We start from the raw sequence: 27,905 nt of genomic DNA, 5'->3' as shown, positions 1-27,905 counted from the left end.
GGGCCCAGAGAAGCCGGCGGCGTTTCTGGATGTTGTTGATAAATGGCTTTCGCTTTGCATAGTAGAGCTTTAACTTGCACTTACAGATGTAGAGACCAACTGTATTTAGTGACAGTGGTTTTCTGAAGTGTTCCTGAGCCCATGTGGTGATATCCTTTAGAGATTGATGTCGATTTTTGATACAGTGCCGTCCGAGGGATCGAAGGTCACGGTCATTCAATGTTGGTTTCCGGCCCTGCGGCTTAAGTGGAGTGATTTCTCCAGATTCTCTGAACCTTTTGATGATATTATGGAGCGTAGATGTTGAAATCCTTAAATTTCTTGCAATTGCACTTTGAGAAATGTTGTTCTTAAACTGTTTGACTATTTGCTCACGCAGTTGTGGACAAAGGGGTGTACCTCACCCCATCCTTTCTTGTGAAAGACTGAGCATTTTTTGGGAAGCTGCTATTATACACAATCATGGCACCCACCTGTTCCCAATTAGCCTGCACACCTATGGGATGTTCCAAATAAGTGTTTGATGAGCATTCCTCAACTTTATCAGTATTTATTGCCACCTTTTCCCAACTTCTTTGTCACGTGTTGCTGGCATCAAATTCTAAAGTTAATGATTATTTGCAAAAAAAAAAATGTTTATGAGTTTGAACATCAAATATGTTGTCTTTGTAGCATATTCAACTGAATATGGGTTGAAAAGGATTTGCAAATCATTGTATTCCGTTTATATTTACATCGAACACAATTTCCCAACTCATATGGAAACGGGGTTTGTAGTTCTGTGTCCAAGAGGATCCAAGAAGGAAGAAAGTTCTAAGTCCAAGGAAGTCAAGTAAGTAAAGGAAGATAGTTTCATGTCCGAGGCGATTAAGGAAGGTAGTTCTGTATCCAAGAGGGTCAAGGAAGGAAGTTCCATGTCTAGAAAGATCCAGGAAGGAAGAAAGTTGCATGTCCAAGGGGGTCAAGTAAGTGAGGAAGGCGGTTTCATGTCCAAAATGATTAAGGAAGGTATTTCTGTGTCCAAGACGATCAAGAAAGGACGCAAGTTCCATTTCTAGAAGGATCCAGGAAGGAAGAAAATTCCATGTCCAAGGAGGTCAAGTAAGTAAAGGAAGGTAGTTTAATGACTAAGAGGATCAAAGGAAAAAAGGAAGTTCCATGTCCATGAGGCTCAAAGATGAAAGTTCCATGTCTAGAAGGCTCAAGTAAGGAAGGAAGAAAGGAAATTCCATGTCCAAGAGGATCAAAGAAGGAAGTTCCATGTCCAGGAGGATCAAAGAAGGAAGTTTCATGTCCAGGAGGATCAAAGAAGGAAGTTTCATGTCTAGAAGGCTCAAGGAAGGAAGAAAGGAAATTCCATGTCCAAGAGGATCAAAGAAGGAAGTTTCATGTCTAGAAGGCTCAAGTAAGGAAGGAAGAAAGGAAATTCCATGTCCAATAGGATCAAAGAAGGAAGTTCCATGTCCAGGAGGATCAAAGAAGGAAGTTCCATGTCCAGGAGGATCAAAGAAGGAAGTTCCATGTCCAAGAGGATCAAAGAAGGAAGTTTCATGTCTAGAAGGCTCAAGTAAGGAAGGAAGAAAGAAAGGAAATTCCATGTCCAAGAGGATCAAAGAAGGAAGTTCCATGGGTCCAGGAGGATCAAAGAAGGAAGTTCCACGTCCAGGAGGATCAAAGAAGGAAGTTCCACGTCCAGGAGGATAACAGAGGAAGTTCCACGTCCGGGAGGATCAAAGACGGAAGTTCCACGTCCAGGAAGATCAAAGAAGGAAGTTCCACGTCCAGGAGGATCAAAGACGGAAGTTCCATGTCCAGGAGGATCAAAGACGGAAGTTCCATGTCCAGGAGGATCAAAGACGGAAGTTCCACGTCCAGGAGGATCAAAGAAGGAAGGAAGTTCCACGTCCAGGAGGATCAAAGAAGGAAGGAAGTTCCATGTCCAAGAGGATCAAAGAAGGAAGTTTCATGTCCAAGAGGTGGAAGTAAGGACGTCCAAGAGAATTATGTAAGAAAGGAAATACTTTGTTGTCCAAGAGGTGGAAGGAAGGAAGGAAGGACGTAAGGAAGGAATTTTACATCCAAGAGGAAGTGAAGAAGAGAGTTCCAGGTCCAAGATGGATGAGGAAGTGTTGGATGATAAGAATGGTGGTCTTTCTCTCTCTCACACACACACACACTTGGAACACTGTGTCTGGCAGATATTGTTGACTTCTATACAAGCTGAACACTGACTATTCTCAATGAAGTATGTCCAACTGGATGATTGTGGATGATTATTATTATTATGACATATTGGCCATTGACCAAGGACCGCTCACTTTATTAGCTTCTAGCACCAAGTACAAGTGGTCTCTGCATGACAACCCCCCCTCCCTGGTTGACTTCCTGGTCCCGGCCTCACTGCAGGGTCATGTGGAGGACTAAGACTCTCTGAGGGGTGTGGGGGTCTCTTGTGTGTGTCCACTGGACTGTTATATCAATTAGTACTTTGAAGCTGCCGCGCTTCACTATGGTGGTCTGCTCCTTGCCTGCGCGTGTGTGTGTGTGTGTGTGTGTGTGTGTGTGTGTGTGTGTGTGTGTGTGTGTGTGTGTGTGTGTGTGTGTGTGTGTGTGTGTGTGTGCATGTATATTTAATGTATGTATATGTAGCTATGTGTGGATATGTGTGTATATATTTCCATACATATATGTGTGTGTGTGTGTGTGTGTGTGTGTGTGTGTGTGTGTGTGTGTGTATATTATGTAACGTATGTACGAAGGTGCGACGACAAAGACTGAGAAACGCCCACAGCTAAAAGCAACTGCTTGAGAACGTATACTCCAATATCACATTAGTCATTTTCTGTATCGCACAGAGACAAACCTGCGATATATCGAGTGTATTCGTAGTATCGCCCGGCCCCACGCACAGTGCATGTGAGGAGTGAAGAGGCAGAGTTATGATGCCATCTACTGTGCGGCGTTGGAATGACATGCAATCTCCATTCCCAGACAGTCCCGTTATAATGTGTTAATGGGGATAGGTTGATTGGCAACACTAAAATGGTCCCTAGTGTGTGAATGTTGTCTGTCTATCTGTGTTGACCCTGTGACCAGGTGGCGACTTGTTCAGGGTGTACACCGCCTTCCGCCCGAGTGCAGCTGAGACAGGCTCCAGCAACCCCGAACGGGACAAGCGGTAGTAAACGGATGGATGGGTTCGGGCTAGCAGGTTGCATTTAGTTTATTTTTATTGCACGAATGGCCCTTGTTTGCGTCTGTAAGCCACGCCCCCTCACCGCTTGACTGAATAAATGTTGTTGTTTCCGGGTGGCACGCTGGCACAGGGGTTAGTGCACTTACGTCACAATACGAGGGTCCTGAGTAGTCCTGGGTTCGATCCTCGGGATCTTTCTGGGGCGTGGAGTTTGCATGTTCTCGCCGCGACGGCGTGGGTTCCCTCTGGGTACTCCGGCTTCCTCCCACCTCCAAAGACGCGCACCTGGGGATAGGCCCCTCCCACCTCTAAAGACGCGCACCTGTCGATAGGCCCCTCCCACCTCCAAAGACGCGCACCTTTTGATAGGCCCCTCCCACCTCCAAAACACGCACCTGGGGATAGGCTCCTCCCACCGCCAAAGACGTGCACCTGGGAATAGGCCCCTCCCACCTCCAAAGATGCGCACCTGGGGATTGGCACCTCCCACCTCCAAAGATGCGCACCTGGGAATAGGCCCCTCCCACCACCAAAGATGCGCACCTGGGGATAGGCACCTCCCACCTCCAAAGATGCGCACCTGGGGATAGGCCCCTCCCACCGCCAAAGACGTGCACTTGGGTATAGGCCCCTCCCACCTCCAAAGACACGCACTTGGGGATAGGCCCCTCCCACCTCCAAAGATGCGCACCTGGGGATTGGCACCTCCCACCTCCAAAGATGCGCACCTGAGAATAGGCCCCTCCCACCTCCAAGATAGGCCCCTCCCACCTCCAAAGATGCGCACCTGGAGATAGGCCCCTCCCACCTCCAAAGTCATGCACCTGGCGATAGGCCCCTCCCACCTCTAAAGACGCGCACCTGGCGATAGGCCCCTCCCACCTCCAAAGACGCGCACCTGGTGATAGGCCCCTCCCACCTCCAAAACACGCACCTGGGGATAGGCCCCTCCCACCTCCAAAGACGCACACCTGGGGATAGGCCCCTCCCACCTCCAAAGACACACACCTGGGGATAGGCCCCTCCCACCTCCAAAGACACGCACCTGGGGATAGGCCCCTCCCACACCCAAAGATGAGCACCTGGGAATAGGCCCCTCCCACCTCCAAAGATGCGCACCTGGGGATTGGCACCTCCCACCTCCAAAGATGCGCACCTGGGGATTGGCACCTCCCACCTCCAAAGATGAGCACCTGGGAATAGGCCCCTCCCACCTCCAAAGATGCGCACCTGGGGATTGGCACCTCCCACCTCCAAAGATGCGCACCTGGGGATTGGCACCTCCCACCTCCAAAGATGCGCACCTGGGGATTGGCACCTCCCACCACCAAAGATGCGCACCTGGGAATAGGCCCCTCCCACCACCAAAGATGCGCACCTGGGAATAGGCCCCTCCCACCACCAAAGATGCGCACCTGGGGATAGGCCCCTCCCACCGCCAAAGACGTGCACTTGGGTATAGGCCCCTCCCACCTCCAAAGACACGCACTTGGGGATAGGCCCCTCCCACCTCCAAAGATGCGCACCTGGGGATTGGCACCTCCCACCTCCAAAGACACACACCTGGAGATAGGCCCCTCCCACCACCAAAGACGCGCACCTGGGGATAGGCCCCTCCCACCGCCAAAGACACGGCCCTCTTGTGTGAATATTGTCTATAAGTGTTGGCCCTGCGATGAGGTGGCGACTTGTCCAGAGTGTACACCGTCTTCCGCCCGAATGCAGCTGATGTAGGCTCCAGCCACCCCGAAAGGGACAAGTGGTATAAAATGGATGTATGGAAGGAAGGCACAGTGCATGTGAGGAGTGAAGAGGCAGAGTTATGATGCCATCTACTGTCCGGTGCTGGAATGACAATGCAATCTCCATTCACAGACAGTCCCGTTATAATGTGTTTATTCGTTATAATGTGTTTATGGGTTCGGGCAATCAGGTGACATTTGGTAGTTTATTTGTGGCCATCCCTCCACAATGGCAAGAATGGCCCTTGTTTGATTCCGTAGGCCACGCCCCCTCAGCGCTTGACCTAATTGACTCCTCCCTCCTCGTGCAGTTTGTTGACATCTTACCTTTTTCGACTATTTTGCTGCGAGTTTTAAAGATGAAGTGCCAGTCCCAGCTTGCCGGTCCTGCGAGTCTCGGCGGGACGCGACCGGGCAAGTCCTGAGGTTGGGCTCGCCATGGCAACCGGCCCTTCCCTCCAGCCAGCTGGCTGCAATAATAACCCCACGCCGTCACACACTCGCCCTCTTTACGTCTTTCACGTTTGGATTCTCCTGCTTTCGCACCTTCTCCTGACCCAGACTTGACCTTTTTGACATTTTTGTCCCGCCGCCGCTGAAAATCTCACCTAACGACGCTGACGTGGTCATGCTGAAGCGGCGTGCTCCCTTTGACGTATTTGTTAGGTACCAGGAGGTCCTGGTGAAGGACTCCTAGTTTGGCAGGGTGACCACATTTTGGAACCAGGAAAAAATTCTAACTGAAGGGATTTTTTGTTTTCCATCTATTTTCTACCGCTTGTCCCTTTTTGGGGGTCGCGCTGGAGACTATCACAGCTGCATTGGGGCAAATCACCGCCTCATCACATTTTTTTCATCTTGAATTATTTTTTTTTTGTGTGTCCGTCATCGCCAAAAAATCCACCCGTCCATCCATTTTTCTTCCGCTTATTGGAGGTCGAGTCGCGGGGGCAGCAGCCTAAGCAGGGAAGCCCAGACTTCCCTCTAAACAAACACTATCATACAATTTTAAAGGAAGTTTTACCACTTGACTGAAAATGTAAAAAGAAGTTAAACATTTTCCATAAAAGTGCAAAAATAAGTTAAACACTGTCATACAATTTTAATATAAGTTAAACACTGTTACAAGTGTAAAAGGAATTTAAACACTTTCATGCAAGTGCAACAATTTTAATATAAGTTAAACACTGTTACAAGTGTAAAATAAATTTAAACACTTTCATGCAAGTGCAAAAACAAGTTAAACACTCAATGCAATTTTAATATAAGTAAAAACTCTATTACAAGTGTAAAAGGAAGTTAAACACTTTCATGCAAGTGCAAAAACAAGTTAAACACTCAATGCAATTTTAATATAAGTTAAACACTTTATCTGCGATGAGTTGGCGACTTGTCCAGGGTGTACACCGCCTTCCGCCCGATTGTAGCTGAGATAGTCTCCAGCGCCCCCCGTGATCCCAAAAGGGAATAAGCGGTAGAAAATGGATGGATGGATAAACACTATTACAAGTGTAAGAGGAAGTAAACACTTTCATGCAAGTGCAAAAACAAGTTAAACACTCAATGCAATTTTAATGTAAGTTAAACACTATTACAAGTTTAAAAGGAAGTTCAACACTTTCGTGCAAGTGCAAAAATAAGTTAAACACTATTACAAGTGTAAAAGGAATTTAAAGACTTTTGTGCAAGTGCAGAATTAAGTTAAACACTATCATACAAGTTTAAAAGATGTTAAACACTATTACAAGTGTAAAAGGAATTTAAACACTTTCATGCAAGTGCAAAAATAGGCTAAACACTCATACAATTTTAATATAAGTAGAACACTACTACGAGTGTGAAAGGAAGTTAAACACTTTCATGCAAGTGCAAAAACAAGTTAAACACTCAATGCAATTTTAATGTAAGTTAAACAATATTACAGGTTTAAAAGGAAGTTCAACACTTTCGTGCAAGTGCAAAAATAAGTTAAACACTATTACAAGTGTTAAAGGAATTTAAAGACTTTTGTGCAAGTGCAGAAATAAGTTAAACACTATCATACAAGTTTAAAAGACGTTTAACACTATTACAAGTGTAAAAGGAATTTAAACACTTTCATGCAAGTGCAAAAATAGGCTAAACACTCATACAATTTTAATATAAGTAGAACACTATTACGAGTGTGAAAGGAAGTAAACACTTTCGTGCAAGTGCAAAAACAAGTTAAACACTCAATGCAATTTTAATGTAAGTTAAACACTATTACAAGTTTAAAAGGAAGTTCAACACTTTCGTGCAAGTGCAAAAATAAGTTAAACACTATTACAAGTGTAAAAGGAATTTAAAGACTTTTGAGCAAGTGCAGAAATACGTTAAACACTGTCATACAAGTTTAAAAGAAGTTTAACACTATTACAAGTGTAAAAATAATTTAAACACTTTCATGCAAGTGCAAAAATAGGCTAAACACTCATACAATTTTAATGTAAGTAGAACACTATTACGAGTGTGAAAGGAAGTTAAACACTTTCATGCAAGTGCAAAAACAAGTTAAACACTCAATGCAATTTTAATGTAAGTTAAACACTATTACAAGTTTAAAAGGAAGTTCAACACTTTCGTGCAAGTGCAAAAATAAGTTAAACACTATTACAAGTGTAAAAGGTATTTAAAGACTTTTGTGCAAGTGCAAAAATAAGTTAAACACTGTCATACAAGTTTAAAAGAAGTTTAACACTATTACAAGTTTAAAAGGAATTTAAACACTTTCGTACAAGTGCAATTTTAATATAAGTTAAACACTATTACGAGTGTGAAAGGAAGTTAATCACTTTCATGCAAGTGCAAAAACAAGTAAAACACTCAATGCAATTTTAATGTAAGTTAAACACTATTACAAGTGTAAAAGGAATTTAAAGACTTTTGTGCAAGTGCAGAAATGAGTTAAACACTATCATACAACTTTAAAATACGTTTAACACTATTACATGTATAAAAGGAATTTAAACACTTTCGTGCAAGTGCAAAAATAGGCTAAACACTCATACAATTTTAATATAAGTTAAACACTATTACGAGTGTGAAAGGAAGTTAAACACTTTTGTGCAAGTGCAAAAATAAGTTAAACACTGTCATACAAGTTTAAAAGAAGTTTAACACTATAACAAGTATAAAAGGAATTTAAAGACTTTGGTGCAAGTGCAGAAATAAGTTAAACACTATCATACAAGTTTAAAAGACGTTTAACACTATTACAAGTGTAAAAGGAATTTAAACACTTTCGTGCAAGTGCAAAAATAGGCTGAACACTCAAACAATTTTAATATAAGTTAAACAAACAAACACATTTTCAAACTGGAGGGATTTTTTTTGTCATCTTGAATTTGTTTTTTTTGTGTCTGTCATCGCCCCAAAAAAATTATAAAAAGTTTCTCAAACATTTTTCAAAGAAATATGCCAGCAGTTTTTTCTCAAACGTTTTACCATCTCAGAAAACACTTGGCGCTCCAATGACCACCTGAATGACCAACAGGTAAATACCGTAGCGTAGTAGGCTTAAGTCTTCATTAAAAACAAGGTTTTATTTAACAGTTATATTTAATAGTTTTGGTCGCCGTAACATTACGCACAGTTTGAATATTGTAAAATAAAAAATATAGGTTGGTACTAGTATCGTACCGCGGTAGTAATGAATCATATTCGGTACTATACCGTGATCTAAAAAGTACCGGCCCCCGGTGGACACTAAGTGGATTAATAATCATTTTTTACAGTTTGTCCTTACTGCCGGCAAAATAATAGGTAGATAAATGACACAATATGTTACTGCATAAGTTAATAATCAATTTTTTACAGTTTGTCCTTACTGTTGACAAAATAATAGGTAGATAAATGACACAATATGTTACTGCATAAGTTAATAATCAATTTTTTACAGTTTGTCCTTACTGTTGACAAAATAATAGGTAGATAAATGACACAATATGTTACTGCATAAATTAATAACCCATTTTTACAGTTTGTCCTTTATAATGTTGACAAAATAATAGTTGGATAAATGACACAATATGTTACTGTATGAGTTAATAATCCATTTTTACAGTTTGTCCTTTATAATGTTGATAAAATAATAGGTAGATAAATGACACGATATGTTATTGCAAAAGTAATCATCCATTTTTACAGTTTGTCCTTTACAATGTTGACAAAAGAATAGGTAGAAAAATTACACAATATGTTACTGCATAAGTTAATCAATTTTTACAGTTTGTCCTTTATAATGCTGACAAAATAGGTAGATAAATGACACAATATGTTACTGAATAAGTTGATAATAATTTTTTACAGTTTGTCCTTTATAATATTGACAAAATGAGATGGTTTTTTTTGCTAAAATAAAGCCAATAATGCCATTTTTTGTTATCCCCTTTATTTAGAAAAGTATGGAAATACATGTTGGTACAAAAATATTGGTACTGACAATTTTTAAGATCCAAAATGTTACAAAAATAAATTAAAACAAAACAAAACAATGTTTTACTTGTTTTTAAAAATGTGGGTTTGGACCCGGGCCACTTGGTCGTGTTCCGACAAGCGCCCCAAACGCCCCTCGCCCCGTCACACCGCGCTCTGAACACTAATCGCAGGAAGTTGAGTATTTTTCCAGCCGCCGATGACGACTCTGCTCCCCGCCGTGACACACCTGACAGCTGACAGCTGACGGCGTGCAGCGCCTGAACACGCACGTGTTACGTAAACCTGGCGGCCCTCAGAAGGAAAGGAGTTTGCACTTTGCCCGCAGGCCAGCTGCGGAATGGAAAGTGCAACAAGTGATGCTGGACGTGGTCTTAAAGGTCTTTTATTATGTCAAAGTGATGTCATTGATCAACGCCCAGCATGATCTTTGTTGGAGGGAAGAGAAGGAAAAACAGTCTAGTGCCACACCTCGGACCGTCTAGTGCCACACCTCAGACAGTCTAGTGCCACACCTCGGACCGTCTAGTGCCACACCTCAGACAGTCTAGTGCCACACCTCAAAAACTCTAGTGCCACACCTCGGACAGTCTAGTGCCACACCTCAGATAGCAGGCTTTGCTACACGCACGAAAATACAACTCTGCTAACGATGCATCGGTCGGTTACAGTCGACGGAGTTGTAAGTTTCTGTTGTTCTTCCGTTAATATACTCTGGTGACATCATGTTCAAATGTAGTGTTAGCATGTAGCTATGTTAGTGTTGCCATTTTAACATATTAAAATGTAGTGTTAACATGTAGCTATGTTAGTGTTGCTATTTTAACATATTAAAATGTAATGTTAGCATGTAGCTATGTTAGTGTTGCCATTTTAACATATTAAAATGTAATGTTGGCATGTAGCTATGTTAGTGTTGCTATTTTAACATATTAAAATGTAGTGTTAGCATGTAGCTTATCTTAGTGTTGCTATTTTAACATATTAAAATGTAGTGTTAGCATGTAGCTATGTTAGTGTTGCCATTTTAACATATTAAAATGTAGTGTTAGCATGTAGCTATGTTAGTGTTGCCATTTTAACATATTAAAATGTAGTGTTAGCATTTAGCTCACGTAGCTATGTTAGTGTTGCTATTTTAACATATAAAAATGTAATGTTACCATGTAGCTATGTTAGTGTTGCTATTTTAACATATTAAAATGTAGTGTTAGCAATTAGCTCACATAGCTATGTTAGTGTTGCTATTTTAACATATTAAAATGTAGTGTTAGCATGTAGCTATGTTAGTGTTGGCATTTTAACATATTAAAATGCAGTGTTAGCATGTAGCTATGTTAGTGTTGCTATTTTAACATATTAAAATGTAGTGTTAGCATGTAGCTATGTTAGTGTTGCTATTTTAACATATTAAAATGTAGTGTTAGCATGTAGCTATGTTAGTGTTGCCATTTTAACATATTAAAATGTAATGTTAGCATGTAGCTCACGTAGCTTTAGTAGTGTCGGTAACTTAACATAATATTAATATTATAGCTATTATAGACACATCATGTGTTGTCTTCATTATAACACTTATATAAGACTGAACGTAATTTTGATAGTAGGCCAATATAGACACTTACATAATATGTTGCCTTCTTTATAAGACTTTTGAAGTCATTTTGATAGTAGGCTATTATAGACACTTACATCATGTGTTGCCTTCATCATAACATTTAGATAAGACTTTTAACGTAATTTGATAGTAGGCTAATATAGACACTTGTATCATATGTTGCCTTCATTATAACACTTATATAAGACTTTTAAAGTCATTTTGATAGTAGGCTAATATAGACACTTACATCATGTGTTGCCCTCATTATAACACTTACATAAGACTTTCAAAATCATTTTGATAGTAGGCTAATATAGACACTTACATCATGTGTTGCCTTCTTTACAAGACTTTCTAAGTCATTTTAATAATAGGCTATTATAGACACTTACATCATGTGTTGCCTTCTTTATAACACTTATATAAGACTTTTAAAGTCATTTTGATAGTAGGCTAATATAGACACTTACATCATGGGTTGCCTTCATTATGACACTTACATAAGACTTTTAAAATCATTTTGATAGTAGGCTAATATAGACACTTACGTCATGTGTTGCCTTCCTTATAAGACTTTTAAAGTCATTTTGACAGCTAATATAACTTTTATAGACACTTATCATATGTTGCCTTCATTATAACACTTTTGTAAGCCTTAAAGTCATTTTGATATCAGGCTAATATAGACACTTACATCATGTGTTGCATTCATTATAACACTTATATAAGACTTTTAACGTAATTTGGATAGTAGGCTATTATAGACACTTACATCATGTGTTGCCTTCTTTATAACACTTATATAAAACTTAACGTAATTTTGATAGTAGGCTAATACAGACACTTACATCATGTGTTGCCTTCATTATAACACTTAAACACGACTTTTAAAGCCATTTTGATAGTAGGCTAATGTAGCTAATATAGACACTTGCATCATGTGTTGTCTTCATTATAACACTTTTACAAGACTTTTAACGTCGTTTTGATAGTAGGCTAATATAGACACTTACGTCATGTGTTGCCTTCCTTATAAGATTTATATAAGACTTTTAAAGTCGTTTTGACAGCTAATATAACTTATATAGACACTTACATCATGTGTTGCCTTCATTACAACACTTATATAAGACTTTTAACGTAATTTGGATTGTAGGCTAATATAGACACTTGCATCATGTGTTGCTTTTTTTATAACACTTATATAAGACCTGTAAAGTCATTTTGATAGTAGGCTAATATAGACACTTACATCATGTGTTGCCTTTATTATAACACTTATATAAGACTTTTATTAAAGTCATTTCTAAATGTATTGCAGCTCCAGACAGATTAGTTCTTTTTTTTTTGTATCTTTGGTCCATGATGGCTCCTTTTGAGGGTTTTGGTTGCCCAGCCGACTCAGACCACGGCCTGTACAGTTTTGTACACGGTGACAGTTTGATCCCGGAACAGATTATTTCTATTTATAGCACATCCAACGGGAGCTGAAGCATTGTGCGTGTTTTTTTTTTTGCAAGCACAACGCTTCCACCGTATGTTATATATGATGTGTAAACATGGCGGGGGCTTGGGGGGGGGGGGGGGGGTTTGGTTGCCAGGGATGCCAGTTGACCCCCCCCCAGCCAGGAAGCATTGCGACAGACAGGCAATAACAGGAAGAGGCTACCTGACTGATGCTCCAATGAAAACGCTCCTTATATGGGCCCGCTCATCAGGGTTCTTAAGACCGGCCCCCGGCCGGGGTTAAGATAACTAGCCCCCCCCCCCTGCATAAAAAAAAAATGCAGCTTCGTCAAACGCCGGCGTGCACCCCTCGGCCTTGGTGACCACGGCGGCATGAACGCCAATGGTGCTTCTCACTGGGGGGGGTACGTGCCAAGCTCGGGTCACGTCCCCCCCTTCACCCTCCCTCACACACACACACACGCACACAACAATGGCGTCGAGGGGGGGGGGGGGGGGGGGGGCGGGGTAATCCTTCAGGGTAATTGTACTGCCGCCCTCCACTCCTTTAAAAAGTAGCCGGTTGTAATTAAGACTGACAGTGGGGGGGCATGGATTCAAACTCGCCCCCCCTCTCCCCTTGTTTTTGCGAGCGAGCTAATTGCGAGGATTTACATGGACTCCAGCGGGATTAGCCCCCCCCTGAAACAAAAGACCAGGTCTGACTGAGCCCCCCTATCTTGGACCACAAGGTTGAAGTTGGGTATTACGTCACGTCCAAATTGTTTTTATTGGAATTGTATGGAATTAGGGAGGGACGATACGGCCTAAAATCGATACGTGTTGCAGCCTCATGGGTTGATATCGACACTTGATGTTACAGTGAAGTTGGCACGTTGGATTAAGTAGACGACGTAACCTCCGCCAACCTCCGAGGACAAAGCTACGAACTATGAGAGGCCGGGCTTTCTGCTCCACCGCTCCCAGTCTGGAACGCTCTCCCTGACCACCTGAGGGCACCTCAGACTGTGAATGCTTTTAAAAAAAGCTTCAAAACCCTTCTTTTTCAAAAGGCCTTTTTATAGATATATGCACACTAGTTCTAGCTATTAGGCTGTTCTAGTTTTTATATTTTATTTATTTGTATTAATATTTTTTTTATTTGTTAATACACTGTAGCACTTTGAGGTTGTTTGCTCAATGTAAAGTGCTTTTAACAAATAAAATGTATTATTATTATTATTGTGTAAATCATTGTTTTATCAACCACTGTGCCGCGACACGCTTTCAAGACTTGGACTATGGGATAGTTTGTTTTTTCCGATGCATAGGAAAGTTGGCACGAGCAAGGCATGAATGAAGGTACATATTTTTTTCCACAAACAAAGGAAGCAAACAAAAGGCGCGCTCGAGGGCGGAAGTACAAAATTTGGCTATAAAACAAAAACTAGCAATACGGCATGACTATGGAAAAAAACAAAACCCAAATTCAATAACTGAGACATAAAAAAAACTTACGTGGCATGGACAGAATGATAAGCCAGGCATGGCATGAGGGAAGTTGAGGTAAAGTCGCCAGGCTTGAGCACCTGGCAACTAAAGGTTTAAATAATGCAGGTGATTAGTGCAAACAGGTGTGAGACATGAGGACAGGGGCGTGGCATAAGGACAAGGTGAAAACTGAGTTGCTGTGGTAACAAAACAAAACAGGAAGTGCAAAAAAAGGAACTGATTGTCCAAAAAAAACCAAACCGAACAAGACCAAAACAAAACATGATCCCGTAGACGTGACCCACGCTAGTGTGCCGTGAAATACAGTCTGGTGTGCTGTGGGAGATTATATAAATTCACATATTTGGGTTAAAAATACCGCAATGAGGTGGCGACTTGTCCATGGTGTACGAGGTCCTCCGCCCGAATGCAGCCGAGATAGGCTCCAGCGACCCCAGAAGGGACAAGCGGTAGGAAATGGATGGATGGTTTAAAAATATTTTTTGCAAACCAGTAATTATAGTCTGCAAATGATGCTTTGTTGAGTAACCGTGTAATACTCTTTCATAACAGTAGGTGGCAGCCGGTAGCTAACTGCTTTGTCAGTGTCGGAAACAGCGGGAGGCAGGGTGAAGGTAAAAAAATGTCTAATGTTTAAACTAAAAATAAACTAAAGGCGAGTGCCCTTAAAAAAAGGCATTGATGCTTAGGGAAGGCTATGCAGAATGAAACTACAACTGAACTAGCTACAAAGTAAACAAAAAGAGAATGCTGGACGACAGCAAAGACTTACTGCCGAGCAAAGACAGCGTCCACAGTGTACATTTTTTTGGCTATATGGTGTATGTTGCTCCAAAACCTGTATGTACCTTTCAGCATTAATGGTGCCTTCACAGATGTGTAAGTTACCCATGCCTTATGCACTAATACCCCGCCCCCTAAACCATCACAAATGCTGGCTGTTAAACTTTCTGCCCAGAACAATCCGGATAGTTATTTTCCTTTTTTGGTCCGGAAGACACAACAACGTCCACAGTTTCCAAAAACAATTTGAAATGTGGACTCATCAGACCACAGAGCACTTTTCCCACATGGCATCAGTCCATCTTCGACGAGCTCAGGCCCAGAGAAGCCGGCGGCGTTTCTGGGTGTTGTTGATATATGTTGATCATTTTGTAACTTGCGCTGAACAGATGTAGCGACCAACTGTAGTTACCGACAGTGGTTTCCTGAAGTGTTCCTTAGCCCATGTGGTGATGTCCTTTACATGCCGGTGTCGCTTTTTGATGTAGTACCGCCTGAGGGATCCAAGATCGCGAACATCGTCGCTTACGTGCAGTGATTCCTCTGAACCTATTGATGATATTACGCACAAATTCCTTGCAATTGCTGGTTGAGAAATGTTGTTCTTAAACTGTTCGACAATTTTTTTGTCACAAACAAGCCCCGTCTTTGTTTGTGAATGACTGAGCATTTCACGGAAGCTGCTTTTACACCTGTTCCCAATTAGCCTGTCAACCTGTGGGATGTTCCTAATAAGTGTTTGATGAGCATTCCTCAACTGTCTGTCTTTTTTGCCACTTGTGCCATTTTTTTTAAACCTGTCGCGGGCATCAAATTCCTAATATTTGCAAAAAATAACTGTTTTCCAGGTCGAACGTTAAATATCTTGTATTTGCAGTCTTTTCAAGCGAATATATTTTGAAAAGGATTTGCAAATCATTGTATTTCCTATTAAGGGTCCTTGGCCCATTGCAAAATGACTCCAATTTGAGACACACGTCGGTATAGCAAACCTTCCCAAGTTATTAAGCAACCTAACCCCAAAAATGAAAATTGCGCGCTAGCGCCCCCTAGGAAAAAACAACAACAACAGACTGCTCATAACTTCCGTTAGGAATGTCGTAGAGACATGAAACAAAAACTTCTATGTAGAACTGACTTAGACCTACAATTCATAATTTTACTTTCTCGGGCAAAAATCAACAAAAAGTTGGCAAAAACCCCTTCAATACATAATTTTCGCAAAAAATGCTATTTTTGCCTTTTTTAACTGTAATTTGACCCCCTTAAAATGCTTCAAAACTCACCAAAATTGGCACACACATCAGTACTGGCAGAAATTGCGATCTAATGAAAAAAACTAAACCCGAAAATTAAAAAATGCGCTCTAGCGCAATTTTTGAATAAAACACAGCAAAAACTGCTCCTAGGAAGAAAACACAAACAAAATTGCTTGTGACTTCCAGTAGGAATGCCGGAAAGACATGAAACAAAAACTTCTATGTAGGTCTCACTTAGAACTACATTTAAGATGATTGACATCCTTCGGCAAAAATCAACAGGAAGTTAAAAATTACCCCTTCAAAATAAAAGTTCTGTAAAAACCCGTCACCTTTTTCAAACGTAAACTCCTCCGAGTGCGTTTGTCGTTTCGGCTTCAAACTCGCACAGCAGAGAGATTGAACCCTTTTGATTAAAACTATCCAACAAAGTTTTGATTACTGCTCCGGTTTTGATTTTACGCGCCTTCAAAGAACCCCTGCGCAAAGTTTCCTAAAAAATTTAATTTTTGCCTCTTTGAGCTGTAATTCGACCCCCTTAAAATGCTTCAAAGTGCAAGTTAAAGCTCTACTATGCAAAGCGAAAGCCATTTATCAACAACATCCATGAACGCTGATCTGTAATTTGACCCCCTTAACATGCTTCAAAACTCACCAAATTCTACACACACATCAGGACTGGCGAAAATTGCCATCTAATAAAAAAACAAACCCCAAAAGTAAAAATTGCGCTCCAGCGCCCCCTAGGAAAAAACCCAGACAAAACTGCTTGTAACTTCTGTTAGGAATGTCGTAGAGACATGAAACAAAGACCTCTATGTAGGTCTGACTTAGACCAGGGCTTGGCAGCGGCCAAAGGCGGACCGGACCAACGCTGCTTGCAGCTTTAATTTGATTTGCATTTGATATTTTTTTTGGTACATGTATATGTAAAAAATCCACGAAACAAAAGTGAAGTGCTTCCACAACACAGCAACGTTTATTTCAACAGCCGTGTAGGAGGCCAATAATGATCTGTTGTGCAACACCGACATAGCGTCGCCTGCAGCTATGATATTTGGTGCCATTGCGCAAGCTGGCGTTTTTAGCGTTGTGCCACATAGGAACTTCACAAACACCTTTAACGACTTCTTTCAAAATGTCCACCTGTCACGACTAGAACGCCACAATAAATACACTCGACTATCGGTAACTAACTAATACGAGGTGTGGCTGTAGGCAACCTTCTGATGTCATTTTTTTGTCGATTCCCCCCCCCGTCCTGAAACCTGAATATGGATTTCTAGTGCGTTTTTAGTTATTGTTGATTTTACATAAGTCTTTAATAAAATAATTTACATGCAATACTGATAGCATATGTATATATGGCAAATATTTCAACTAGGGGGGCCACATTGTGAGAAAAAGTGTGTCTGGGCGGGGGCCAATGTGTATGTGTGTATAAATGATATATACACATTTAGCGGTAAAAATTTGCTGTACACTATGTGTTGGTGTCCCTTTTTTTCAGGAACACCAAGACCAAAAAGTCACAATGTCTTGTAGAAGTGTAAAAAAAAAAAAAAAAAAAAAAAAAAAAAAAGCTACGACAGACCACCACGAAAAAAACGTAATGGAATTTTACCGTTTTTTACTGAATGGGACACCCAAAATGTAGAATATTATCTATGAACAATAAAACACTGAATATTAACAACATATTAATATTTTTTACTTCTCAAACCGGCTCCTCCATAGTTGTGTATCTTTTACAATCATTTAAAATACAACAAAAATGTAACAAACAGCAACATTTTACTGCAAAGTTTAATAAAAAAAAAAAAACTACAATATGATCTATTATTACTTTTATGCAGAACGTTGTTTTACAAAATAAATAGGAAAATAAAGACAGTGGGATTGACAATATTATCTATGAACAATAAAACACTGAATATTAACAACATATGAATATTTTTTACTTCTCAGACCGGCTCCTCCATAGTTGTGTATCTTTTAAAATAATTTAAAATACAACAAAAATGTAACAAACAGCAAAATTTTACTGCAAAGTTTAATTAAAAAAAAACTACAATATGATATATTATTACTTTTATGCAGAACGTTGTTTTACAAAATAAATAGGAAAATAAAGACAGTGGGATTTACAATATTATCTATGAACAATAAAATACTGAATATTAACAACATATGAACATTTTTTACTTCTCAGACCAGCTCCTCCATAGTTGTGTATCTTTTAAAATAAATCAAAATGCAACAAAAATTTAACAATCAGCAAAATTTTACTGCAAAGTGTAACAAAAAAACCTACAATGTGATATATTATTACTTTTATGCATAACTTTGTTGTATAAAATAAATGAGAAAATAAAAGACAGTGGGATTTACAATATTATCTATGAACAATAAAACACTGAATATTAACAACATAAGAACATGTTTTACTTCTCAGACCAGCTCCTCCATAGTTGTGTATCTTTTACAATCAAGCAAAACACCACAAAAATGTAACAAACAGCAACATTTTAGTGCAAACTGTAATAAGAAAAACCCACAATATTATTACCACTTTTATGCAGAACTTTGTTGTAAAAAGTCAATAAATACGAAAATAAAGACAGTGGGATTAAAAATATTATCTATGAACAATAAAACACTGAATATTAACAACATATGAATATTTTTTACTTCTCAGACCAGCTCCTCCATAGTTGTGTATCTTTTAAAATCAATCAAAATACAACAAAAATGTAACAATCAGCAAAATTTTACTGCAAAGTTTAACAAAAAAAACCTACAATGTGATATATTATTACTTTTATGCAGAACTTTGTTGTATGAAATAAATAAGAAAATAAAAGACAGTGGGATTTACAATATTATCTATGAACAATAAAACACTGAATATTAACAACATAAGAACATCTTTTACTTCTCAGACCAGCTCCTCCATAGTTGTGTATCTTTTACAATCAAGCAAAACACCACAAAAATGTAACAAACAGCAACATTTTAGTGCAAACTGTAATAAGAAAAACCCACAATATTATTACCACTTTTATGCAGAACTTTGTTGTAAAAAGTCAATAAATATGAAAATAAAGACAGTGGGATTAAAAATATTATCTATGAACAATAAAACACTGAATATTAACAACATATGAATATTTTTTACTTCTCAGACCGGCTCCTCCATAGTTGTGTATCTTTTAAAATCATTTAAAATACAACAAAAATGTAACAAACAGCAAAATTTTACTGCAAAGTTTAATAAAAAAAAACAAAAAACTACAATATGATATATTATTACTTTTTATGCAGAATGTTGTTTTACAAAATAAATAGGAAAATAAAGACAGTGGGATTTACAATATTATCTATGAACAATAAAACACTGAATATTAACAACATATGAATATTTTTTACTTCTCAGACCGGCTCCTCCATAGTTGTGTATCTTTTAAAATCATTTAAAATACAACAGAAATGTAACAAACAGCAAAATTTTACTGCAAAGTTTAATTAAAAAACAAACAAACTACAATATGATATATTATTACTTTTATGCAGAACGTTGTTTTACAAAATAAATAGGAAAATAAAGACAGTGGGATTTACAATATTATCTATGAACAATAAAATACTGAATATTAACAGCATATGAATATTTTTTTACTTCTCAGACCGGCTCTTCTACAGTTGTGTATCTTTTAAAATCATTTAAAATACAACAAAAATGTAACAAACAGCAAAATTTTACTGCAAAGTTTAATTTAAAAAAAAACTACAATATGATATATTATTACTTTTATGCAGAATGTTGTTCTACAAAATAAATAGGAAAATAAAGACAGTGGGATTTACAATATTATCTATGAACAATAAAATACTGAATATTAACAACATATGAACATTTTTTACTTCTCAGACCAGCTCCTCCATAGTTGTGTATCTTTTAAAATCAATCAAAATACAACAAAAATGTAACAATCAGCAAAATTTTACTGCAAAGTGTAACAAAAAAAACCTACACTATGATATATTATTACTTTTATGCAGAACTTTGTTGTATAAAATGAATAAGAAAATAAAAGACAGTGGGATTTACAATATTATCTATGAACAATAAAACACTGAATATTAACAACATATGAATATTTTTTACTTCTCAGACCAGCTCCTCCATAGTTGTGTATCTTTTAAAATCAATCAAAATACAACAAAAATGTAACAATCAGCAAAATTTTACTGCAAAGTTTAACAAAAAAAACCTACAATGTGATATATTATTACTTTTATGCAGAACTTTGTTGTATGAAATAAATAAGAAAATAAAAGACAGTGGGATTTACAATATTATCTATGAACAATAAAACACTGAATATTAACAACATAAGAACATCTTTTACTTCTCAGACCAGCTCCTCCATAGTTGTGTATCTTTTACAATCAAGCAAAACACCACAAAAATGTAACAAACAGCAACATTTTAGTGCAAACTGTAATAAGAAAAACCCACAATATTATTACCACTTTTATGCAGAACTTTGTTGTAAAAAGTCAATAAATATGAAAATAAAGACAGTGGGATTAAAAATATTATCTATGAACAATAAAACACTGAATATTAACAACATATGAATATTTTTTACTTCTCAGACCGGCTCCTCCATAGTTGTGTATCTTTTAAAATCATTTAAAATACAACAAAAATGTAACAAACAGCAAAATTTTACTGCAAAGTTTAATAAAAAAAAACAAAAAACTACAATATGATATATTATTACTTTTTATGCAGAATGTTGTTTTACAAAATAAATAGGAAAATAAAGACAGTGGGATTTACAATATTATCTATGAACAATAAAACACTGAATATTAACAACATATGAATATTTTTTACTTCTCAGACCGGCTCCTCCATAGTTGTGTATCTTTTAAAATCATTTAAAATACAACAGAAATGTAACAAACAGCAAAATTTTACTGCAAAGTTTAATTAAAAAACAAACAAACTACAATATGATATATTATTACTTTTATGCAGAACGTTGTTTTACAAAATAAATAGGAAAATAAAGACAGTGGGATTTACAATATTATCTATGAACAATAAAATACTGAATATTAACAGCATATGAATATTTTTTTACTTCTCAGACCGGCTCTTCTACAGTTGTGTATCTTTTAAAATCATTTAAAATACAACAAAAATGTAACAAACAGCAAAATTTTACTGCAAAGTTTAATAAAAAAAAAAACTACAATATGATATATTATTACTTTTATGCAGAATGTTGTTCTACAAAATAAATAGGAAAATAAAGACAGTGGGATTTACAATATTATCTATGAACAATAAAATACTGAATATTAACAACATATGAACATTTTTTACTTCTCAGACCAGCTCCTCCATAGTTGTGTATCTTTTAAAATCAATCAAAATACAACAAAAATGTAACAATCAGCAAAATTTTACTGCAAAGTGTAACAAAAAAAACCTACACTATGATATATTATTACTTTTATGCAGAACTTTGTTGTATAAAATGAATAAGAAAATAAAAGACAGTGGGATTTACAATATTATCTATGAACAATAAAACACTGAATATTAACAACATAAGAACATCTTTTACTTCTCAGACCAGCTCCTCCATAGTTGTGTATCTTTTACAATCAAGCAAAACACCACAAAAATGTAACAAACAGCAACATTTTAGTGCAAACTGTAATAAGAAAAACCCACAATATTATTACCACTTTTATGCAGAACTTTGTTGTAAAAAAGTCAATAAATACAAAAATAAAGACAGTGGGATTAAAAATATTATCTATGAACAATAAAACACTGAATTTTAACAACATATGAACATTTTTTACTTCTCAGACCAGCTCCTCCACAGTTGTGTATCTTTTAAAATCAAGCAAAACACAACAAAAATGTAACAAACAGCAACATTTTAATGCAAAGTTTAATATTTTTTTTAGCAGTTTTAGGCAGAACTTTGTTGTACAAAATAAATATGTACGAAAATAAACACAATGTTATTTACAATATTATGTATGAACGATAAAACACTGAATATTAACAACATATGAACATTTTTTACTTCTCAGACCAGCTCATCCATGATAAAAAAAAAAACTACAATATGATATATTATCACTTTTATGCAGAACTTTGTTGTACAAATTTGTTTCCGCATTGCTTGCTGACTCTTGCGTTTTTTGGGACTGGCTGCTCTGAAAACAAGCCCCGCCCACTCCCATAGAAAACACTCTATAGAGTTTTTTTTTTTTTTGCTCTGGGAACTACTAATAAGCCGGAGTTATTTGAACGCAGATTTCTTGGCGGGACATATCAAATCAGCAAGATAGGCTGGAGCTAGGCCGTGTAGTATTTTATACGTACGTAATAAAACCTTAAGTGCACAGAAAAAGAAAAGGAGGGTTTTTAAGCCCTTTTTTAAAAGCATTCACAGTCTGTGGTGCCTTCAGGTGGTCAGGGAGAGCGTTCCACAGACTGGGAACGGCGGAGCAGAAAGCCCGGTCTGCCATAGCCCGTAGCTTTGTCTTTGGAAGTTGGAGGAGGTGTCGTGTGCAGGATTTGGGAGGTGAGCAGTTCTTTGAGGTAGAGAGGGGGGGGCATTTCCATGGAGGCACTGGTGGCTTTTATTTGACCTTCTCCCGATCCTGCGTGAGTAAAGTCGGCGCAGGAGCGTCAATGCTGTCGCCGTGAGTCAGTCGGGGTGTGTGTGTGTGTGTGTGTGTGTGTGAGCTGGCGGGTGTGGGATCAGACAGGTGGGCGGAGCTTGTTATGACTGTTTTTAGTGTGTGCCGGCTGCCAGACGGCCGTCATAAGCTGAGGAACTGTCTGTCCGGTCATCGGGAATACCACACTTTGGACTTATTAATCATTCTCTCAAGCGGAGGTCCTCACAGGAAGGTGTCGTTTTTTTTAAATCCATGGTAGGTGAAGCGTCCATTCATGGCTTGCAGGTGGGGTTTTTTTTTCCACCCGCACTTTTGTCTGTTTTTCCTTGCATACTTCACATCTGCTTCTCATATCAACAACACCCGCCTCGCTTTCCCCGCTGCTGGCACGCGCCAACCTTTCAAACAAGTTTTTCTCTGTGCCTCCGAATTGGGAACAGTGTCCGAATAACGTCCTGCGCAGTTGACGTTAGAGAGGGATTATTAAAATTCTTGACAAAGAAATACACTGCAAAAATTCTGTGTTTAAAAACAAGAAAAAAAAAGGGAAAAATTAGAAACTAAGCAAAATGATCTGCTAATAGAACAATAATATTTGGATTGCAAGTATCAAACCTCAATTAACCCAAATTAATGTGTTATTTGATGTTTCCCTCTTACACACATGTGTGCTATGGCTATGAGGGTTTTTTCCCCTTGGCTTACAGTCTGGACCCCTCTCCAGGGGCCCAGGCTTAGACCGATTTCATTACATTTTTTAATTATTTTTTAATTTTTGTAGCTGATGAGGTTGGCGACTTTTCCAGGGTGTAACCCCGCCTTCCGCCCGAATGCAGCTTAGATAGGCTCCAGCTCCAAAAAGGATGAGCGGTAGGAAATGGATGGATGGATGGATGTAGTAATGTCTGGCTGATTCTTTGAATATATTTTAATGTCCTTTGTGTTATTTGATGTCTCCCTCTTACACACTTGCTTATGTGTGCTATGGCTATGAGATTGTTTTCCCCCCTTGGCCCAGCCTTAGACTGAAAACATTTTTTCTCCCGCGATCCTGTTCTGTCTCCCTGTAATGTTTGATCCTATCTGTCTCCCTGTAATGTTTGATCCTGTTCTGTCTCCCTGTAATGTTTGATCCTGTTCTGTCTCCCTGTAATGTCTGATCCTGTTTGTCTCCCTGTAATGTTTGATCCTGTTCTGTCCCCCTGTAATGTTTGATCCTGTTCTGTCTCCCTGATCCTGTTCTGTCTCCCTGTAATGTTTGATCCTGTTCTGTCTCCCTGTAATGTCTGATCCTGTTTGTCTCCCTGTAATATTTGATCCTGTTCTGTCTCCCTGATCCTGTTCTGTCTCCCTGTAATGTTTGATCCTGTTCTGTCCCCTTGTTATGTTTGATCCTGTTCTGTCTCCCTGATCCTGTTCTGTCTCCCTGTAATGTTTGATCCCGTTCTGTTTCCCTGTAATGTTTGATCCTGTTTGTCTCCCTGTAATGTTTGATCCTGTTCTGTCTCCCTGATCCTGTTCTGTCTCCCTGTAATGTTTGATCCTGTTCTGTCCCCCTGTTATGTTTGATCCTGTTCTGTCTCCCTGATCCTGTTCTGTCTCCCTGTAATGTTTGATCCTGTTCCGTCTCCCTGTAATGTTTGATCCTGTTCTGTTTCCCTGTAATGTTTGATCCTGTTTGTCTCCCTGTAATGTTTGATCCTGTTCTGTCTCCCTGATCCTGTTCTGTCTCCCTGTAATGTTTGATCCTGTTTTGTCTCTCTGTTATGTTTGATCCTGTTCTGTCTGCCTGTAATGTTTGATCCTGTTCTGTCTCCCTGTAATGTTTGATCCTGTTCTGTCTACCTGTATATTTTGATCCTGGCCTGTCTCCCTGTAATGTTTGATCCCGTTCTGTCTCCCTGATTATGTTCTGTCTCCCTATAACGTTTGATCCTGTTCTGTCTCCCTCATCCTGGTTTGTCTCCCTGTAATGTTTGATCCTGTTCTGTCTCCCTGATTATGTTCTGTCTCCCTATAATGTTTGATCCTGTTCTGTCTCCTTCATCCTGGTTTGTCTCCCTTTAATGTTTGATCCTGTTCTGTCTCCCTGATTATGTTCTGTCTCCCTATAATGTTTGATCCTGTTCTGTCTCCCTCATCCTGGTTTGTCTTCGTGTAATGTTTGATCATGTTCTGTCTCCCTGATTATGTCCTGTCTCCCTATAATGTTTGATCCTGTTCTGTCTCCTTCATCCTGGTTTGTCTCCCTGTAATGTTTGATCCTGTTCTGTCTCCCTGATTATGTTCTGTCTTCCTATATTGTTTGATCCTGGTTTGTCTCCCTGTAATGTTTGATCCTGTTCTGTCTCCCTGTATATTTTGATCCTGGCCTGTCTCCCTGTAATGTTTGATCCCATTCTGTCTCCCTGATTATGTTCTGTCTCCCTATAATATTTGATCCTGTTCTGTCTCCCTCATCCTGGTTTGTCCCCCTGTAATGTTTGATCCTGTTCTGTCTCCCTGATTATGTTCTGTCTTCCTATAATATTTGATCCTGTTCTGTCTCCCTCATCCTGGTTCGTCTTCCTGTAATGTTTGATCCTGTTCTGTCTCCCTGATTATGTTCTGTCTTCCTATAATGTTTGATTCTGGTTTGTCTTCCTGTAATGTTTGATCCTGTTCTGTCTCCCTCATCCTGGTAACTCTTCCTGTAATGTTTGATCCTGTTCTGTCCCCCTATAATGTTTGATCCTGTTCTGTCTCCCTGATTCTGTTCTGTCTCCCTGTAATGTTAGATCCTGTTCTGTCTCCCTGCAATGTTTGTCTGATCTTGAATGTGATCGTGCTGAAAATGTTCATTTCTCCTCAGGGATTAATAAAATATTTCTGATTTTGATTCTGATCAAATCTCAGCAACAATCTTAAAACAAGTAAAACTATCATAAAATCTGCTGAGTGAGAAGAATTATCTCATCAGACATAAAATAATCAAATATCAGCCTTATTTGAGATGTTTCATCTTACTTACAGTTCAGTTTTTGCTGTGTAGAGGGGGGGAGGGGGGATAGAAATGTCCACTGCCGAGGACGCCACTGGCGCTTGTGTCTATGGTCTTGGTCTGAGTGAGCCGCACCGGACTTTGTCGGAAGTGAGTGCCCCTGGTCTTCATGGTTTGGGCTCGGGAAGAACTGGAAGAAGTGGCCGGGGAGAGGAAAGTCTGGGCTTCCCTGCTTAGGCTGCTGCCCCCGCGACCCGACTTCGGATAAGCCGAGGAACATGGCTGGACGGATGGAAGATTTTAGTCCAGAAGCAGTCGTTTTTTAAGAAAAAAAGGCCCTACGGTTTGAAGGATTCCAGCTGTCAAGTCGTGTAAGGGGAGATAATCGTTTGGACTGCGAGTTGAAACATATCTTCCAACATGCCATCAGGTTTAAAAAAAAAAAAAAAAAAAAAAAGGTGCTCGGAGGCTTCCTGTCGGAATATTTTTCCTTTTTTTGTAGACTTTTTGTGTGATGGATTGATGACAGCCGTGGGTCACTGTTATTTCCAGAATATGGCAACTTCTTATACTTTTAACTCTAATAGTTTTATTTATTTTTAATTCATTGGTCCAACAAAAGGATACGTAATAATACCATAATTGTGTCGTAGCGATACCAAAATTATTTTTAATACTTTTGGGTACTTTCCAAAATAAAAGGGGACCACAAAAAAAATGTCATTATTGGCTTTATTTTAACCAAAAAAAAATCTTAGGGTACATTAAACATGTTTATTATTGCAGTTAAGTCCTTAAATAAAATAGACAACTTGTCTTTTAGTAGCGAGTAAACAAACAAAGGTTCCTAAATAGTCTATGCAGTAACATATTGTGTCATTTATCCACACATTATTTTGTCTACATTGTAAAGGACAAACTGTAAAAAAAAAGTATCATTAATCTTGTTCATTGTTAATACTTCAACATGTCCTATAAATGTACTAATCACTTATTTGGATACTTTACATTAGTTTTGGTTGATACTACACATTTAGGTATCGATTCGATACCAAGTAGTTACAGGATCATACATTGGTCATATTCAAGGTCCTCGTGTGTCCATGGACGTACTTACTGAGTTTATAAACATAATATACGTTTTTTTTAAAAATGATGCTCAAAAATATCGATGTAATCATAGTAGTATCAACTAGATACGCGCCTGTACTTGGTATCATTACAGTGGATGTCAGGTGTAGATCCACCCCTGGCGTTTGTTTACATTGTGACGCCGGTGAGCTACGGTGTGTAGTGAAGCATTTTTAACTATTCCTCGTCCTCCAGTGATAACGATACTTGTAGGAAACTACAGGATCATACATTGGTCATATTCCAAGTTCTCATGTGTCCAGGGACATAATTCCTGAGTTTATAAACATAATACAAACTTTAAAAAACAAATAAAAATGTTGTGATATCGACGTAATCATAGTAGTATCGACAAGATACGCGCCTGTACTTGGTATCATTACAGTGGATGTCAGGTGTAGATCCACCCAAGGCTTTTGTTTACATTGTGACGCCGGTGAGCTATTGTGTCCTTCTACGGTGTGTAGTGAAGCATGTTTAGCTATTCCATGTCCTCCAGTGATAATGGTACTTATAGGAAACTACAGGATCATACATTGGTCATATTCAAAGTCCTCATGTGTCCAGGGACATAATTGCCGAGTTTATAAACATAATATATATATTTTTTAAATGATGCTAAGAAATATCGATGTAATCATAGTAGTATCGATTAGATACTTGGCTGTACTTGGTATCATTACAGTGGATGTCAGGTGTAGATCCACCCAAGGCTTTTGTTTACATTGTGACGCCGGTGAGCTATTGTATTCTTCTACGGTGTGTAGTGAAGCATGTTTAGCTATTCCTCGTCCTCCAGTGATAATGATACCTATAGGAAACTACAGGATCATACATTGGTCATATTCAAAGTTCTCATGTATCCAGGGACCTATTTACTAAGTTTATAAACAAAAATAAAAATAAATGATGCCAAAAAGTATCGATGTAATCATAGTAGTATTGACTAGATACGTGCCTGTACTTGGTATCATTACAGTGGATGTCAGGTGTAGATCCACCCCTGGCGTTTGTTTACATTGTGACGCCGGTGAGCTATTGTGTGTAGTGAAGCATGTTTAGCTATTCCTCGTCCTCC

General features: G+C 38.6%; 1 protein-coding gene across 6 annotated transcripts in view; it reads left to right on the top strand.

Annotated features, from left to right (window-relative positions):
• plekhg5b (pleckstrin homology domain containing, family G (with RhoGef domain) member 5b) overlaps positions 1-27,905 on the top strand; it is a 178,084-nt gene that overhangs the window by 44,813 nt on the left and 105,366 nt on the right. Inside the window, exon 1 of one of the 6 annotated variants that reach the window (XM_061902685.1) lies at positions 22,823-22,971. The exons of 4 other annotated variants lie outside the window; for them this stretch is intronic. In XM_061902685.1, the coding sequence (XP_061758669.1) occupies positions 22,969-22,971 (3 nt within the window). In that variant the 5' untranslated portion in view covers positions 22,823-22,968. Of the gene's footprint in view, positions 1-22,822; positions 23,002-27,905 lie in introns of those variants that run through there. One more of the 6 variants, XM_061902684.1, reaches the window with a different exon arrangement.

This window comes from Nerophis ophidion, linkage group LG06 (genome assembly GCF_033978795.1).
Source record: "Nerophis ophidion isolate RoL-2023_Sa linkage group LG06, RoL_Noph_v1.0, whole genome shotgun sequence".
In the NCBI taxonomy this organism is placed as follows: Eukaryota; Metazoa; Chordata; class Actinopteri; order Syngnathiformes; family Syngnathidae; genus Nerophis; species Nerophis ophidion.
The sequence above is the reverse complement of the archived record's forward strand: the minus strand, read 5'-3'. Positions and strand labels throughout refer to the sequence as shown.